Source organism: Salvia splendens, chromosome 5 (assembly GCF_004379255.2).
Source record: "Salvia splendens isolate huo1 chromosome 5, SspV2, whole genome shotgun sequence".
Taxonomy (NCBI): domain Eukaryota; kingdom Viridiplantae; phylum Streptophyta; class Magnoliopsida; order Lamiales; family Lamiaceae; genus Salvia; species Salvia splendens.
Window position 1 is genome coordinate 3,356,325 of NC_056036.1, and position 18,253 is coordinate 3,374,577.

An 18,253-nucleotide genomic window follows, 5' to 3' on the forward strand; every position below is an offset into this window, starting at 1 on the left:
CAAAGCCTGGTGGGGGTTCCATGAAGACTGGTTTTGGTAGCTCCCCGTGCAAGAAGGCATTAGTCACATCGAACTGGTGAAGTGGCCAATCCTTGTTGGCGGCGATTGAGAACAAGACCCTCACAGTATTAATTTTCGCCACAGGTGAAAATGTTTCATCATAATCGATTCCATAGGTTTGAGTGTACCCTTTAGCCACAAGTCTGGCCTTGTACCTTTCCACCGTGCCATCTGGTCTATGTTTTATAGTGAACACCCATCTGCACCCGACTGTCCTTACTCCTTCAGGCAACTTGCCTTTCACCCATGTATTGTTCCTTATTAGTGCCCTCATTTCAGTAAGCATAACATCCCTCCAATGTTTATGTTTCATTGCTTCCTCTGCCGATTGTGGAATTTCCTCTTCCTCATACAGTGCGGCTTCGAAAGCCCGTGCCATTTTAGCCAAATTCCCTTGCACAAAATTTGCTACTCCATAACGGCTCTTCTTCCCAATCTTCTCAGGGGAGTATCTCTTTGGTGGTATTCCTCTTGTAGTCCGATGAGGGAGAACGTACCCTCCAGTATCACTGTCAATCGTATTATCTTCTTCGGGGAAATCTGGACTCAAGGGGTTAGGAGAAACTGTATTCTCACTAGGATCGGGTTCAGGAATTACCTCGGATATCATCGAAGGAGGATCCGGGGACGGCGGATGAGATGACTCTTGTGGTGAGACTTGCTCGGCGGCAATAACAACTGGTTCTGTTGGATCCTCAATCGAAGAGTTTGGAAGTGGCACAACCCAACTTAGATAGTCTGGTGAACTACCTGGATCACTCTCCCCCTGACTACTAAGGTGGGTGTGGTAAAAGAATTCGGTTTCTAGGAAGTTATAGTTCATGGTAGTAATGACCTTTTTGGTGAGAGGGTCAAAACATCGGTATCCCTTCTGGTTTATCCCATACCCGACAAAGGCACATTTTGTTGCACAAGGTGATAGTTTGGTTCTTTCGTGTTTCGGGATATGGACATAAACGGTGCACCCAAAGACTTTAGGTGAAAGGTTCAGGTGTTGGGGAATTTTGGTCATTTTGGAGAGGGTATCGAGCGGGGTTTTTTTGTTGAGGATTTTGGTAGGGAGACGGTTCATGAGATAGACAGAGGTGGCTATAGCTTCAGGCCAGAAATATTTGGGTACCTTGGATTCGATCATGAGAGCCCGGGTGATTTCAAGGATAACTCTGTTCTTTCTCTCGGCTACCCCATTTTGTTCGGGTGTGTAGGCACAGGATGTTTGATGGATCATTCCCTTATCCTTACAAAATTGGGCCATAGAATTGTTAACAAACTCCCTCCCATTATCGGACCTAAGGGTTTTGATAGTGGTGTGAAACTGGGTTTGGATCATTTTATAGAATAAGACAAATTTTTCCACAACTTCAGATTTATGTTTCAAAAAGTATATCCAAGTCATTCTAGTGCAATCATCCACGAATAGCACAAAATATCGAAAACTGCCCCCACCAACAATTGGTGCAGGGCCCCACACATCAGCATGTATTAAGGAAAAAATAGAATTCATACGGGTGTTGGTAAGCTTAAAAGACTGTCTATGACTCTTGGCCAAAACACATGTTTCACATGAAAAATCGGTAGGAATAGAAATGTTTGGAAAAAGAAGTTTAAAGTAACCAGGAGAGGGGTGCCCTAGTCTTCGGTGCCACAGCCAAATTTCTTGTTTCGTGGTTCCGTGAGCCAGCATCGCATTGCCATGTTGAGCTATCTCATCCACGTAGTAAAGTCCTTGTTTCTCAGTGCCACGCCCAAGAATCCTCCTTGTCTGAATATCCTGTAATATACAGAAAGTGGGGTGCATCAGAAGTGTACAATTCAAGTCTCTAGTCACATGACTTATGGACATCAATCTCTGAGATAGCGTAGGAACATGTAGACAATTTGACAAACATAGAGTAGGAGATATATTGATAGTTCCCGACCCAACAACAGTAATCAACTCCCCATTTGCAGTTCTAATAAATGTATCAGCAATTTCACCATAGCTACTAAAATCATTTCTATCCGGGGTCATAGTATCTGTGGCTCCACAGTCAAAAATCCAACCCTTATTGCTCGATCTATCATTATTATAAACATGAAATGCAGCGGAAATAGTTTCTAACGGTGCAAAGGGGTTGTTTGACATAAAACTGCAAATATTTGGGCTTTTTCGAGAATTTTCCATATTCTGGGGCCGTGTTTGATAACCCATAGGATCTGGGGGTCTAAATGAAATATCATGGGGTCCAATTTGTAATAAACATTTCTTCTTGGGGTCAAAAGTAGAGTAGGGAAAAATACAAGGGTTTGGTTTTAAACCAAACCCTTTACCTTCATAGACGGCGCCGCTCGTCTTCCTCAGCTCCTCCGCCCTCTCGGCGAAATTGCCGACTCTACGAACGCCGTCGCCGCCGGTCAAAGCTCCAGCCGACGATTTCCCTTGGCCAGTCGCCGTTTCCCTATTTCCGGCACCAATTCGAGCGGGATGCCCCTTCTCATCTACGCTGACTGCGAGCTTTGCTTGAGCTCTCTCATTCTGTTTCTCCTCCCACCACTTCGGATATCCGATTAGAAGGAAGCATTCCCCCCGGGAGTGTCTCGGTTTCCCGCAATGAGAACAGATTAGCCGGGATTTGTCTGGCCTGCTTCCCGGTCGGTGAGTGGTCGTGGTGGGTCGTGGTGGTTCGCGCGAGTTGGGGCGTTGGCTCTGGGCAGCGAGGCCGTGCCCAATTCCTCCTCCTGTCGACGAATCGGATGCTCTGCCGTCGTCGTCTCCGGTGGGTGGGGGGGCTGTGTTGATACTCCTCCGGGCAGCCTCCCTCTTTACCCAACCGTAGGCCTCTCGGCCTCCTATCTTGACTTTCGTCAATCTGGACCAGATCGGGTAGTCCTTTTCGTTCAGTTTGAACGTGACAGTAACGTTCTTGTTGTTCCTTAACTTTGTTGGTGTTTCCAGATCCGTTTTTGTATCCTTCTCGGTGTCTGACATCGTTTCTGATGTAGGGTTTGATTTCTGTGGTTGATTTGGTTATGAGGTCGAGAATTTGGTATATTGTGGCTATGATGATATTGTTCTGAGCCAAGATCATTCCTGCTCTGAGGCCATGTTAAAGTATCGGTAGAATCGATATATTATTTCTGAATGAATTTACATTATACACATAGCGTCAATATATAGGGCTAAGGACTCATCTATATGGTAAACCTAATTAACATAATTGCATTGATTCCAAATCTCCTATACTTGGTAAAGATTGATGCTCGTATATCTTTTCCCTGATTTGGTGCAATCTTCTCCAACAGTCTCCCTACCAACCGCCTCACAGCAGTGTCGGCCATATGGAGCCTCTCGGCGTGGCACGTGATCCGGTGACACCGAATTTAGAACCGAATCTACAGTGGGCTGCCTTGGTTTCACAGCTTGAGCACTTGACTGCAACTGTCGAGCAATTAGTTTCTCGGATGGATGCAAACAAACGTCGCTTGAGCGATTCACACGCTGCAATGCGTCCTCCACCAGACCCAGCGTCCAGCGTCCACCAGCCCCTCCGTTCAGCGTTGCACTACTCAGCTGCACCCTACACAGTGCAAACTCCCCGCTAGCTCCTCCGTGCAGCCCCAATATCAATGGAGATGAGGGCGACGACGATGACCCATTCCCACTAGCCATGATCTCTCAGTCGAGCGACTCCAATACTATTCCAACATCGGTCACTCATTTTGTACTTCTTGTTTTCCCCGGTTCTATAAAATCGAGGATTTCAAATGGTGTGAAACGCGACTGCATTAGTTGTTCTCTCGGCAAGAGTAGAGTGCCACAGACATTTCACAATTTGGATGATATAGGTTTTAATGATGACGCGAATCCAATTGATGGTGATGTTGCAAGAACGAATCATCGACCAACATCGCTTGACGGTGATACACGGTGGATTCCTCCGTGCAAGGACATGTCGTGTTTGAGCATTCTGGCACGCTTGGACAAGCTTCCCATTTTAACGATGAATTTTGGCAACCACAATGGTCATCCTTTGATGATTTTTGATGGAGGTGATGAAGGGAGATGCTCTACTGTTCGGTGTGCGTTTGATCCGGGAGGAGATACCTCGCCAAAGCTTCTGGTCGCGACACTCTTCGTTTTGTCGTAGTTTCGACCTTGAGGACAAGGTGAATTTTAACCGTGGGAGAGTTGATACGAGCATATTCCTAAATTATCTCCATATCTTATTAGTCATTTAGCATTGATTTATCTTATCTTTTCCATAGTTAGTTATTGATTCTCCATATCTTTTGCTTAGGATATTATTATATTTGATTTACTAGATTTTGGTAGGATATTATTGTATCTCTACATGTTATAAATATGTGTAGGAGACCTTCATATTATTCATTGAAGAAATACCATTTATCCTTTTTATCGTCTTTTGCTTTTCTCTGCAATTTACTTTATCAAAAACTCTAGTTGAACGATAGTTGGCTGCTAGACGGGAGGATCCCGCGAACGAACCATCATCTTCTCCGCGATCTCACAGTTATCTCTCGATACGAGTTTACTCGTATCATCTGGTGCTTTCATTGAGAGCCCAAACGGCTCGGAGTGGTGGCCGGGCAACGAACTCGTCGTGACCAACGAGTGCGTTTGGGATCGCTCGGAGTGGTGACCCATGGAGTGGTGGCCGGGCAAAGAATCCGACGTGACCAACGTGGCCGTGACCAACGAGAACTCGGAGTGGTGGCCCACGAAGTGGTGGCCTGGCAAAGAACCAGCCGTGACCAACGAGGACGTTGGCCCTTAAAGGAGGGTCGAATGTTACGGATTCAATTCCCACATTTGTTGTTCTATTCCCACATCGGTTGTGAGAACAACAGATGTGGAGTATATAGACTAAATGAGCTCTCTCTCCTAACAGGCTGGTCTTTTGGGGTGAGTTCTCCTGTTTTGTTTGTATCACTCACCCTCGTGGGATCGCGAATCGACTTGGAAGATTGAAAGATTTGGGAGTACAAGTTATACATTTCGGACCATTCCTAATAGTGATGTGTGGAAATTGTTAAAATTTATTTCACTTATTTTTCAACGTACTTGATCGAATAACCTGAACACTGATAAAATTAAAATTAGAAAATTATAAATAAAATTAGAAAATTTATAAATAACGTAACTGTCCATTTATAATTTTATACATTCCCTTTGTTCTCAACTAAATTATACATATACAACTTTGAATTGCAATATTTTTTCTATCACAAAATTTGATGATACTGCATTATTAGTATACTATCATTAAATTTTCACAATGTAAAATTATGAAATACTCCGTACATAAAAATTATTATTTTGAAATAAAAAATTTCAAAATCTAGATTATACTAGTATAACTCATCAAATTTCAAATTATTTTTTATAAATATGATATAATAAAAATTTCACAACGAAATACATCAAGATTATTGTTTTAAAATTCTAAATTTCAAAATCTATAAGGGCATCCGCAATGGGCGGACGATGGCACTCCCGATGGCGCGCATCGTCCGCGCCATCCATCGTCCGCACCCATTGCGGGTGCGCGCCCTATACTTCGGTCGCGGAGGATAGCGCGGACGATGACCATCGTCCGCGCCATCGTCCGCCCCATTGTGGAGGTCGCGGACGATCAACCGCAGACGATGGCACGCGGTTTCATTTTTTTATAAATACCGTTCATTTGTAACATTTCATTTCACTCGATTTTATTTTCGAAACTTACAATTACATAATTACTACGAAATGGATTCAAGCCCCAATAGTCATACGTTTAGCGCAGGGGCGCATTGGCCGAGTACAGAACCCAGTGATTATCGTTCGTTCGACACCAACGCCCATTACGATCCCGATTTCAGTACGGAATCGTATGGGTTGTCTGACATGGAGCCGTCTCCGCACCGCCCAACCGCAGCGGCCGATCCCTACCCCGCCGCGACCGCTTCTGCCCCAGCCAGAAAGAAGCGGAACCGGCAGCTGGCGCAGAAGTTGCCGCCTCCCGGTGATTGCGATGAGTACGCCCCCGGCCGTAGGAACTACAACGACGACGAAACTCTCACCTTGGCCCGGTGTTGGGTAGATATATCAGAAGATCCGATATTCGCGAACAACCAGCGACAGATCGCGTACTGGGAACGCATCGCGGACCTCTACAATTCGGTGAAGCCGCCGACCGCGTACAAGCGCAAGCGTGAGCAACTCCGCAAGCACTGGGATCAAGTCAAGAAGCAAGTGAACTTATACGCGGCGGAGTTCGAGAAGTTCACGCGGTCACAGGGGAGCGGCGAGAGCGCGAGCGACGTGCGCGATAAAGCGCTGCTGTCGTACCGTTCGATGTACGACGACTTCAAGCACGAGGCCATCTGGGTGCTCTTGAGGGACAAACAGAAGTTCCAATGTGGAATTCTGCACACTGGTGCGCCGAAGAGGACGAAGACCACTGAAGCTGGTGATTACACGAGCAGCGGCAGCGGCAACCACCCGGTTGACCTCAACCGGACGTACGTGGATGAAGGGAGTTCCGGCACACCGGTGTCCTCCTGCGTCCTCCCGGCGTCAAGGCTGCGAAGGCCAAGGGGAAGGCGACCACGACCTCATCGTCGACCGCTGCAACCCAAGCTCCGGTCCCGGTAGAGCTCCCGACCCAGAAGGCCACCGCGTTTGAGTTGTTAGCAACAGCGTTGATGGCAAGGACGATGTTGCAGACGCACAGGGCCCTCAAGAAGTGTACCGACCCCGACGAAGCCGAATATCTCCGGGCGTTACTCGATGAGCTGCGTCGGAAGTTGGGAATTGGTCCTACTTAGTTTTTTTTTATTAGTTCAATTATGTAACTTTTTTTTATTAAAACTTCGCTGTTTGTTATTTAGACCGTTTTTTATTTACTCGTTACTTGTTATTTGAAAACAGTTAAATTAATTAAACAAAACAATAAAATGATGATGTGGCGCACTATAGGGCGCACCTTAGGGCGCCCCACTGCAGGTGGGGAGGTAGGAGGATAAAACTGCTGACGTGGCACGCCATAGGGCGCGTCTTAGGGCGCCCCATTGCTAATGCTCTAACAAAACCTCAATTAACACAAATTTGTAGGTCCATCCCAATTATTTAACAACATGAAAGAGGTTGCCACCAAACATTCCTAACTAAATCTTTGAAATTTGAATCAAATATGCATACAAATTAGCGAGACTAAAATTTCAATTATTGGCTCAACGACACTTCAATCCCCACTCAGAAACCAAAATCCTCACATGAAGAATTAATTACACATTACCCCACTCTCCCCTGTCTTCTTATTCAACACCAGTTGCAGAAACAGAGTCCAGAGAGAGAAATGGGGAGTTTGCAAACGAAGGAGAAGAGTCCGAGCGACGCGGTGGTGGAACGCCTCAAAAACAAGGTCCACCTCCTCCAAGGCGAGATCCACGAGGTGATGTGCATCAGAGAGCGAGAGAGCGAGGTTTACGAGCGAGAATTAATGGCGTTCGCCTTCAAGCAAGCTGAATGGAAGCGAGAGAGGAAGCGCCTCAAGGAAGAAATTAGAAGCCTCCGGAAGGTTCTAGAACATGCTAATAATGATCACAATCACATAATTTCCGACGAAGAGCAAGCGAGGAGAGATCAGACGCTCGAGAAGTGGAAGGAGCTGTATTTCGCGATTAAAGTGGAGCTCGATGATCTGATTCAGCGAACGCGTGAAGGTGAGTTCGAATTGAGTTTTTTTTTTGTGAAATTGAATGCGGTGATTGATGAATTTTGATGTGCAGAGGAGAGATTGTGCTGGAAGACGGAGGGGGATGGGGATGTGATGCTGGAGATGAAGCGGGAGGTGGCGGCGAAGGGGGAGAGGATTGCATTTCTGGAGGCGAAGCTGGCGGCGATGGAGCGGCAGGAGGTGAAGAGGGAGAGGGAGATGGATATTTTGAGGCAGAGTTTGAGGATTATGAGCCATAAGAAGAGATCGTCGGCGGCGGCCACTGCTAAGCATCAAAGGAGAGGAGATCAACAATTCGGGAATTATGAATGCTGTTAATTAGTGTTGATTAGGGTTTTGTGGTTGATTAATTAGGGCTCTCTGCATGTGTTGCTGCGTGAAGGAGAGGAGGAATATACAAGCAATGTCTTTACTTGCCTTCTTTTATGTGATGATTAATGTGATTGAATCGGTGGCTGTTTTGTGCTTTATTGATTGGACAAAAACGATCATTTATTAATATGTTGCCGATTTTGTCTAATGATTTAGCATGTTATTCAAAAATGTACTTATACGCTATGTGAGGAGTATCCTTTTTCGGGTTAAAAATGTCCCTCCTGTACATAGGGTGAGCCATTTTATACTAAAATGATGGAATGGTAGGGGCATAATTATGCATAGAGTGTGATATTGTTAACTAAAGAATAAAAAGATAAATTATTGGAAAAATTTAGAACTTTGATCAAATTTTGTTCCATTTTTATGGTTTTACAAATTAGTTGAGAAATTATAAAATTCAGATAATTTGTAATATATTTTTTGACAAAAAGTCTCTGGCAGTATATGTGTAATATATTGATGAAGTTTTTCAATCAAACAACATTGTTTTCTTTGTGAATAAAAGACATCATATAACTCATCGGTAAAGTCATGCACGTACGATTTCTCGATTGTCATATCAGATACAATTTCATCTAAAATAATTATTGTGGGATAAATTATATGCAAATCCAAATTTCATGAGTTTTCTAGCTAATTTTTAATAGTTAATGACAAACCAAAATATGAAGATTTGTTTCCGACATTTTACTTTCTTTCTTTTTTTTTCTTTTCTTTTTAGTTGGTGGAGGAGGATATGAAATTAAATACCAGCGCCTATTATCCGCCGATGATTTGGAAAATACAAGCATGGTTTTATATTGTGGAAGTGGGGCCTTCCTTTGTTAACTTGACTATCCCTGAAAATCAAATAAATGTAAGCTCTCAAGTCTCAAACAAAGATTTTTAAGAAAATCTGGTTACTTTAGAAATTTAGAAACAAACAAACTATAAATAAAATAGAGAGGACAAATGTATACGCCTCCTAAATTTAAATTATTTTCCTTTTTTTATTTAATATGACGAGACACAAAATAACATATACCAAACGATATCTACTATAAACTTACGGTAACTACTGTACAATAAAAACTTGCTAAACAACATGTGGAATGACAAAAGTACCCTCGGTTCATTTCTTTTCTCCATAACCAAGAGTGTTCTTCACCCCATCGATGGCACCCTGAGCCAGGTTAGCAAATTGCTCTCCAGTCTATATAAATCATAAAAAAAATAAATAATATAATTCATTCATATAAAAAATCATCATAGATGATATCAAAATGGTAACCATAGATTTGAAAAAATTAAATTTGAATTTTGTTAAAAAAAATGACCTGCTCGAAAAAAGAAGCTTCTTCTTGGGTTCTATGGGCCTGTGCTTGGGCCTGTCAACCAGCCTCTTAGGCCCTATCATGGATCGGATGTACTAAATCCGCAGCCTTATCATGGGCCGCATTTGCATCTGATTCTTCAAACTCATGTATCTTGGCCTGCATGAAAAATTGATATCCAAATTAATTGGTAAAAACTAAAGCGTTTACTCTTATTATATGTTGGGATTTGATTCACCATATTAGCAATGTTAATGAGAAGGTAATACTGATTATTTTTAATATGGGTAAATTATAAAAAAAAATTATAAAGTTTGGTTAGATTCTAACAATCAAAATATTATAAGTGGGTGTCACCACCGGTAAATTAAACAATATTCTTTATTCATAAAATAAACAACACCGTTTGATTGAAGAATGTGAATAATAATATTATACTATATATTTGACTATAATTTTTTAGCATGAGATAATTAAGTACAAAATCAGAACTTCATCTTTTTGGCAAAACTTGACAAAACTCATTTTGTTTTTGCTATTTGACCCTTTTGAGTTTACTAGATTGAGAAGTTTGAAACTTATTTATTTCTAAATAAAATGCTATTACCTACAAATATCTTACCTGAGTATTGCCTGCTTGGAGTTGGGAAGACATTTTGTTTGAAATTTGTTGATAGATGAAGATAATATACAGGTTTTATGAATTTGCAGCTTTGGACTTTTTATGGGGTATTTATAATGTTATTTATATTGAATGAATGAAAAATGGCAGTACTAGGGGTGTGCATTCGGGTTTCGGTTCGGTTTTTTTCAAAACCGAACAAAAACCGAAAAACCGAATTTAGTTCAAAATCTAAACCGAACCGAACCCGAAAAACCAAAAAACCGAAACCGAAAAACCGAAAACCGAACTTAAAAAACTGAAAAACCCGAACAAAACCGAAAAACCGAAAAACCCGAAAAAATAAATATAATATTAATATATATATATATATATATATGTATATATATATATATATATATGCGTGTGTAATTTATTTTATTTTATATATACTAATAGAATATTTATATATAATATAAAATTAATAATACATATAATATATATAATATAGTAGAATTTATTAAAAGAGTATAATATATATTATATTATATATATAATTCGGTTATTCGGGTTTTCGGTTTTTTTCTTCGCCCGAACCGAAAAATTGAAATTTTTGTATTTTCAAAACCGAACCGAACCGAACCGAAAAACCAAAATAACCGAACCGAATTTCAAAATTTCGGTTTGGTTCGGTTCGGATATTCAGTTTCCAATTGTTTTGCTCACCCCTAGGCAGTACTATTTTTTTATGAAAATTTTGTTGGTGAAGAGTGAATTGCTCTCAACTAGTGTCTCTCATTGCTAGCATGAAATATGCTTCTCCATGAATTATACATTTTGTCATAAAACAAATCCTATATTTAATCACGGAACAAAATGAAGATATTATATTGTTAGCATGGATGATGATATGGTGGGACAGCCACAGATTATACAAAAAGTAAATTCACCTTAAAAGCATAAAATAAAAATTACTAGTACTAATTTGAGGATGGATTAATAAAATATCCATATTAAGATAGTAAAGATAAAAAGAGGTAGCCGCTAACATATAAAATGTCACTCATATTAGTTTATCTTAATTCAAGACCAATAATAGACTAAGCTGTGAATTGATTTTTAAATAATGCGATTCACAATAATATACTTATTTTGTCTTGAATAACTCAAGATTAATTTACAATTAAACAAATTATTGGTTGGACAATTCTCAATATTTTTTAGTTATGAATTGTTATTGTATAGAGTAGTAAGTTAATGACCAGCATTAGATTTGACTTGTGAATTTAGTCTTAAATTTGTTAATAAAAGCAAAACAATTTATTAAGCCAAACTCCTTAGTTTACAACGTGCTAATTAATTAAGTTTACAATGTAATTAATTAAGTTCACTTCATTTAGATGAATAGGCTTTCCATTTAATTTTGCATTGCGCGATATTTAATAGAGAACGCTAAAGCGTAAGGTATTTAATGAAATCTAAATTTAGAGACTTTTTTTTTGAATAACCCAAAAATTTGAGATATAAATCACTATTAGAGAAAACTTATAGTTATACTTGTTCGTATGGAAAAATTTGATCATTATTATCAATAATACTACATTTTAAAAGTAAACCTTCTAATTTCGATGTGATGGATAGTGCTTTAAATTTCTATTTTTGATACAAACAATCACACAAAAATGAGTAGGAATTTAGTGATATATACATAGATTTCTTTTTTTGATACAAACAATCACACAAAGAAAATTAGTGGGATTTCCAAAGGAGGAAATGTCTCACGCGACAAAAAATCGCGTGGGTCGATGCTACCAGAACCCTTAGCGGGGGTATTTCCGTCAAATTCAGTCCCCTTTATACATCGAATTATTTCATTTATTGGCTCAGTTCGCCGGAAAATCTCACTCCAACTCCGCGCTCGGCTCTCCGCCTCCACCAACAAATTTTCCTCCCCGTTTTGCCCCCGCCTCCGAGATCTCCCTCTTCTCCAGCATCCCTTGAATTATCCAAAATCCAGGGGCATTTCCTCGGTATTACCATCGGTAGACCTGTGTGTAACCCTCGTTCAATCGGGATTCGCATGGGATTAGTATGGTAATTGAATTTTCAATCTAGAAGGATTTCGGAATTGTTGATTTGGAATTGCGAATCGTTGCCTGCGATGAGGTCGTCTTCGATCTGGCCGGATAATTCTGCCGCTGCCGCATCTTCGTCGTCGAGTTTCCAGCAGCTCGTGCCTCCGCCTGTGGCTACGGGCACTCCCGAGAAATCTCGTCCGAGGCAAAGGTTCAATTTTGTAACCCAATCTTACCTCAATTTTGCCTTATTTCACACGGATGGAGTTCGATTGGTGTGGTCCTCTCTCGAATTTGTCTAGATGATTTTATGTATTTCCTGAAAATTTAGGATAACTTTTTCGGTAGTCAATCTTAGAAAATTGAAGTCAATGAGCGAATCCAGACGCGGTTAGATAAAGTAGTGGTATTGTATTTTTGGAAAGAAAGGTTAAATTAGATTTAAATTGCTATATTTGCAGTTAAAGTTAGTTAACGTAGCTGCTCTATCTCATGTTTGTTAATCATGTTTGGAAAGATACCTAAGCGCTAGTTGAAAATTGGTATCAATCCCTGTCGAAGATTTGGAATGACTTTGTGGCAGTTTAATCACAGATCCTTTTTGGGGGGGGTTTAATAACAATAAGGTTTTTCTTTATGGTATTGGTGTTATATCTATTGTAACAGCAGAAGGGCATGATCTATAAGGCTTCGGTCTGCTATGCTTAAATGTGGTCATATGATTAGTTCATATGTGCTAGACATTCTATGCGATGAATAAATTTGATGGTAATTGATTCGCAGTCATTGGAGATGAGAGATCTTTTAACATCTAGGTGATCATAGGGGTGTACTATTCGTTTGTGTGTGCATTTTTATATTTCAGTGAGTCTTTTATGTTCTAGAATGTGCATTTGATAACTTATGTTCTATTCATTTGTGTCTCTAGAGATTTTGTGATTCTTATGTTCTAGAATGTGCATTTGATATTGTTTCCAGGCATTATAACTATTTTAACCTGCACCTATGCTCTTACTATTGACTTATAACAATTCAGCGAGTTGGTAAATTTGGACTTTTTGCAGAAGATACCTGAGTTGGATGACTTATTATCAAAATCTGTACGAAGAAAGTTTTAAGCAGTGTTTAAGACTTTTATGGTTGTCAGCTTCCGTTGTGTTGCATCTAGCGTATTACTGGATTTGACTGTACTATGACCTACTTTGGGTCATTCGGAATCCAAGGAACTCTTTTCAATCCAGATCTCTTTTATTATCATGTTCATTCTCTATTTTTTCTTCCACATGCAGTAATGTTTTCCAATTGTTAGCCCGGAGAGAGGTATCTCCTCAAACTAAGCATTCAGCCAGAAGATTTTGGGGCCAGGATTCCAGTACCTGTGCTGACGCTTGCAGAACTAGATTTGAATCTGCCAAAGACGCAAGACAAGAACTTCGTTCATGGTATCTGTGGTTTATCTGTTTTATATGGACTATAGCTGGTAGCAAATCCACTGTAAACAATTGTTGATTGTTTAAAGTCAAATCTTTATTTGGACCATAGGGTAGAGTCAGGGTCATTGCTGCATATATCAGCCAAGTATTGTCCCCTGCAGCCTCCACCTAGGTCAACAATTGCTGCAGCCTTCAGTCCTGATGGAAAGACGCTTGCATCGACACAGTTACTCTCTCTCTCTCTCATATATATATATAGTGCATGATATGTTGTGATATATGAAATCTCAGTTGGATAATAAAAAAACACAATCTTTCATGGTGACAGTGGAGATCATACGGTGAAAATAATCAATTGTCAGACTGGAAAATGCTTAAAAGTGTTGAGTGGTCATCGGAGGACTCCTTGGGTGGTAAGCCTGTTTTCTTATCTGCCATTTTTTTTGTAATCTGATTCATTTGTGATAACTGGAAATGTCTGGACATGTAATTACTGAAGAAACGTGATAAGAGAAGTGGGCGCGAGAGAAGTAAATTACTAATAGCTTGATTTTGCATAGAATCTGCATTTATTGATGAGTCTAAGGTTATGAATTTCCTGCAGGTTAGGTTTCATCCACTTTATCCTGACATTCTTGCTAGTGGAAGTCTGGACCATGAAGTTCGATTATGGGATGCCAAAACTGCTGAGTGCATAGGATCGCGTGATTTTTGTAATTTTGGAAATCTTTCCTGAGTTTAGACTATTCATTTTCTGTTTCTGTTCAGACATCATCTTAATCCTATCAAATTGCTTGCTGAAATAACCTTCTTGCAGATCGTCCAATAGCTTCGATTGCGTTCCATGCTAAGGGGGAAATTTTGGCTGTTGCTTCTGGTCACAAGGTTAGGAACCTAGATTGTGGCACATTTGATTCAGATTTGGTGCTACTATATGCCTTTAACTTTTGCTATGTGGCAGCTCTACATGTGGCATTACAACGAGGGAGGGGAGGCTTCCTCTCCAACAATTATATTAAAGACTCGTCGTTCGCTCCGTGCTGTACATTTCCACCCACATGCTGCACCATTTCTTCTAACTGCTGAGGTATTGGTTCTGGTGCTGTTAGTAAATCTATTCTCAGTGATCAGTTTATGATGCTGAGTTTTCCAGGTCAATGATCTTGACTCATCAGACCCTTCCATGACCCCTGCAACTTCGTGTGGCTACTTGCACTACCCTCCTCCTACCATATATTTGGCAGATGCACATTCAAATTATCGTTCAAATTCAGGAAGTGATGTTCCTGTCATGTCTGTACCATTTTTAATATGGCCCTCAGTCAGCATAGGTGATGGGACCTCACAACAAAGTGATGTTGACATGAGTTCTAATGCTTCACAACAAAGGGTGGATAGTTCTGCCTCCGTACGATTGCTCACATATTCAACTCCATCTGGACAATATGAGCTGGTATTGTCTCCCATAGAATCTAGTAGTGCCACTGCACAAGATGAGCGGCTAAATAATTCTTCAACAAGGGAAACTGGTAATGCTGGTTCTGAGCATGCAATGGACGCGATGGACACAGATATGCCAGCTGAAGCAAGAAACAATCAATTTTTCCAATTTGGTGACCCAACAAATTGGGAGCTGCCATTCTTGCAGGGGTGGCTTATTGGTCAAAGCCAAGCTGGCCAACGTGCAGTTCACTCACAAAATGGAGGCAGTAATGAAGGTTTGCCTTCCCATAGTATAGGGGACCTATCAACAGTGGTTCCTCCAGTAATTCCTAATACCACTGGCAATTTAAGGGTTCCTGGAAGATCTGGCTCGCGGCACCATTCTTCACGCACCCATGCAATACCAACAGCCAGATCAGGAGATGCCGCTGCTTTTAACAATAGCCGCCCCGAGCAGAGCAATTCACAGCCTTTCATGAACCAAATCCAGTCTGAGGTAGCCACATCACTGGCTGCTGCAGCAGCTGCTGAGTTGCCTTGTACTGTAAAGCTAAGAATATGGTCTCATAATGTGAAATATCCATGTGCACCTCTTGATTCAGACCGCTGTCGATTAACAATTCCTCATGCTGTACTTTGTAGGTATGGCTGTTTCTGACTTCACCTCATTATTAGCTTTGAAATCAACGGATTGATCCAACTTCCAAATGCTTACATGAAATATATTTTTGCAGTGAAATGGGTGCTCATTTTTCACCTTGTGGAAGGTTTTTGGCCGTCTGTGTAGCATGTGTTTTACCAACAACGGATGCTGATCCAGGGTTTCATAGCCAAATTCATGATGTTACCGGTACCTCAACATCGCCTACTAGACATCCAATTTCAGCTCAGCGTGTTATGTATGAGCTAAGGATATATTCCTTAGAAGAGTCCACGTGAGTCTTCTTCTTATATTCTTGCTGCAATATTACATAATCATTCAAGTCAAATAATTTCATAAAGTGATGATGATTCTGTTTCGTATAGATTTGGGTTTGTTCTGGCCTCTCGGGCTATCAGAGCTGCTCACTGTTTGACATCAATACAGGTTAGTTGTATTGTGAGATTTATTTGGAAGTATAAACTTGATGTGTAAAAGAGAATTGTTGTGAAACCATCTTTTATCCTATTTTGAACATCTGTTGCTTTCAAGTGATTTTATGAAGTTTGAAGTTTCCATTTAAAGTTGATAAGTAGCATTGCTTATGATACTGCTAATATTGGGTGCAGATTCTGCAGACATTATGCAGTTATGTATCACGTTAGAATATGTATGCATCAATCTATTCTAAGTAGGTTGGTGAAATAGTGCATACGTGATCTCTGTTCTAGACTTCTAGATATCATTCTTAATCATTTTCTTTTGTTGGTCTTCTTCTCTGTAGGTTTATTATTCGGTGTTAGTTGTTACTTTCATACACATATGAGATCTAGTTTGTTGCTAAATAAAATAATGTAGGAGAAGCTGGGTTTGACTGTGGTAGGACAATGGCTTTAGTTGCCAGAACTTCAATGTACTATATCCTATCTTTGGTGTCTCTTGGGCTAGGTTCTACACAGGCGCAAGATGTTCTGTTATCTTGCTTTTAGTTATGGCTGTGTGCTTCACTGCTGTATTGAAATCATTGTTGCTTGCTCAAATTTATAGTAATCTGAATATATTTTTCATGGAGATTCTGATGTGTTATGTCCTTTTTCCGAGCTTGCAGTTTTCTCCAACCTCTGAGCATCTTTTACTTGCTTATGGCCGGCGCCATAGTTCACTTCTTAAAAGTGTTGTCATTGATGGAGATACAACAGTACCCATTTACACTATTCTGGAGGTAAGCTGCTTCGTAAATTACTATTTGAGCAAGTCAGGTTCACATGATTTGCACCGGCTGTTTATCTGTTCCCATTTGTTTTGCTTTACAAATTAATTCTGAATTTGGAACTATGTGCATCTCAAGATTTACTTGCTAAACCCTGCCTAAGAACCTGAGGCCCATACAATTCAGTGTAATTATTTTGATTACCACATCTCTTAGATCTTCAGCTATCTTACAGATCTACAGAGTTTCTGATATGGAACTTGTGCGAGTTCTTCCAAGTGCAGAAGATGAGGTCAATGTAGCTTGTTTTCACCCTTTAGTTGGAGGCGGGCTGGTTTACGGAACCAAGGTAAACAGGAAACTATCTCATATATTTTTCAAGTTTGTGATAAGTTTTTACTTCAACTATCATTTTCTTTTGAACGTGACAGGAAGGAAAGCTGAGGATCCTTCAATGTGATGGTTCGGACAGCTTCAGTTCCAAGGAATCCCACGTTCCTGATGATAATAACATGGTGGAGGTATATAATGCTTTCACACACTAATTTGTAATCATATATAGATGCAATTATGCTTTTGCCAATCCATTAGGTGAATCACTTGATGGTTGATAAGTTGTTCATACCTAAATCATATTTTCCTCTTCAATTGCTTGTATCATATCAACGTATGTTTTTTTTGTTGAAGGTTCCAACTTTTGCATTGGAAGGTTGAATGTTAATTCTCAAGGCAGTTACATTATGCACCTCCTCAGAAGTCGATCACATGGTTAGTTCTACCTCTCTTCTTCGATATGTAGCTGAGAAATGGAAGTAACCGAGTAGTTGAGTGTATGATGTTAACTCAATTCTCTATGAGAATAACGTGCTTCATTGCTCAGGTGATGCCGCCTTGCAAGAATGAAAGGGCTCATGTGAAGCACATGATTATCACGACAAAAAACACCTCGAATCTCGATTTGTTCCAGCAGGCTTAACGGCATCTCCTGTTAGTGGCAGGTTGGTTTCGAACCTAACAACCGCGTGGAGTTAAATTATGTGCAATTGATAATTTGGTAAAGAGGGAGGTATGGTAGAAAGTAGACAAAGAAAGGTTGTGGCCGACTCTACACTGTGTGTACAGAGACAACTACCTAAAGTTTGTTTGTGGCACCAAATTTAGCTGCTTAGAGTGTGAATTTGTTGGGCAATTCTGCAGAATTTCTTGATTGATTATTGAGAGGGGACTAATTTTATTCCCTTGTTGTATATTAACATTAACATTGTGGTTTCTTATGAATGTAAAACTTGTTTTACACTATTTGGTGATTGATTCACTTTCTTTTATCAAACACCACATGCTTCAACTACAAAGTTATACTTCCTCCCATGAAAATTTTGATC

The 18,253-nt window shown here is 40.3% G+C and overlaps 2 protein-coding genes across 3 annotated transcripts; both read left to right on the forward strand.

Moving 5' to 3' along the window:
- Positions 1–7,186: 7,186 nt before the first annotated feature.
- LOC121802940 lies at positions 7,187–8,298 on the forward strand. Its single transcript, XM_042202634.1, has 2 exons — positions 7,187–7,764; positions 7,831–8,298. Exons 1-2 carry the CDS (start codon positions 7,398–7,400, stop codon positions 8,094–8,096), a joined length of 633 nt encoding a protein of 210 aa, XP_042058568.1. The 5' UTR covers positions 7,187–7,397; the 3' UTR covers positions 8,097–8,298.
- A 3,608-nt stretch (positions 8,299–11,906) lies between these two features.
- Positions 11,907–18,170, forward strand: LOC121804815. 2 transcript variants are annotated; one of them, XM_042204496.1, is made up of 16 exons: positions 11,907–12,356; positions 13,210–13,245; positions 13,435–13,587; positions 13,688–13,804; positions 13,907–13,991; positions 14,183–14,291; positions 14,396–14,463; positions 14,540–14,665; positions 14,732–15,663; positions 15,756–15,956; positions 16,048–16,108; positions 16,770–16,883; positions 17,107–17,220; positions 17,303–17,392; positions 17,559–17,639; positions 17,752–18,170. In XM_042204496.1, exons 1-15 carry the CDS (start codon positions 12,232–12,234, stop codon positions 17,583–17,585), a joined length of 2,358 nt encoding a protein of 785 aa, XP_042060430.1. In that variant the 5' UTR covers positions 11,907–12,231; the 3' UTR covers positions 17,586–17,639; positions 17,752–18,170. The 2 variants fall into 2 exon arrangements, with proteins under 2 accessions (XP_042060430.1, XP_042060431.1); XM_042204497.1 differs by lacking the exon at positions 13,210–13,245 and having other exon boundaries at positions 11,913–12,356.
- Positions 18,171–18,253: the final 83 nt, after the last annotated feature.

Coding starts and splice junctions, on each gene's coding strand:
- LOC121802940 (XM_042202634.1), top strand. CDS start 7,398: ATGGGGAGTTTGCAAACGAAGGAGAAGAGTCCGAGCGACGCGGTGGTG. Junction 7,765..7,830: donor GATTCAGCGAACGCGTGAAG/GTGAGTTCGAAT, acceptor TTTGATGTGCAG/AGGAGAGATTGTGCTGGAAG.
- LOC121804815 (XM_042204496.1), top strand. CDS start 12,232: ATGAGGTCGTCTTCGATCTGGCCGGATAATTCTGCCGCTGCCGCATCT. Junction 13,246..13,434: donor ATGACTTATTATCAAAATCT/GTACGAAGAAAG, acceptor TTCCACATGCAG/TAATGTTTTCCAATTGTTAG. Junction 17,221..17,302: donor GGCTGGTTTACGGAACCAAG/GTAAACAGGAAA, acceptor TGAACGTGACAG/GAAGGAAAGCTGAGGATCCT.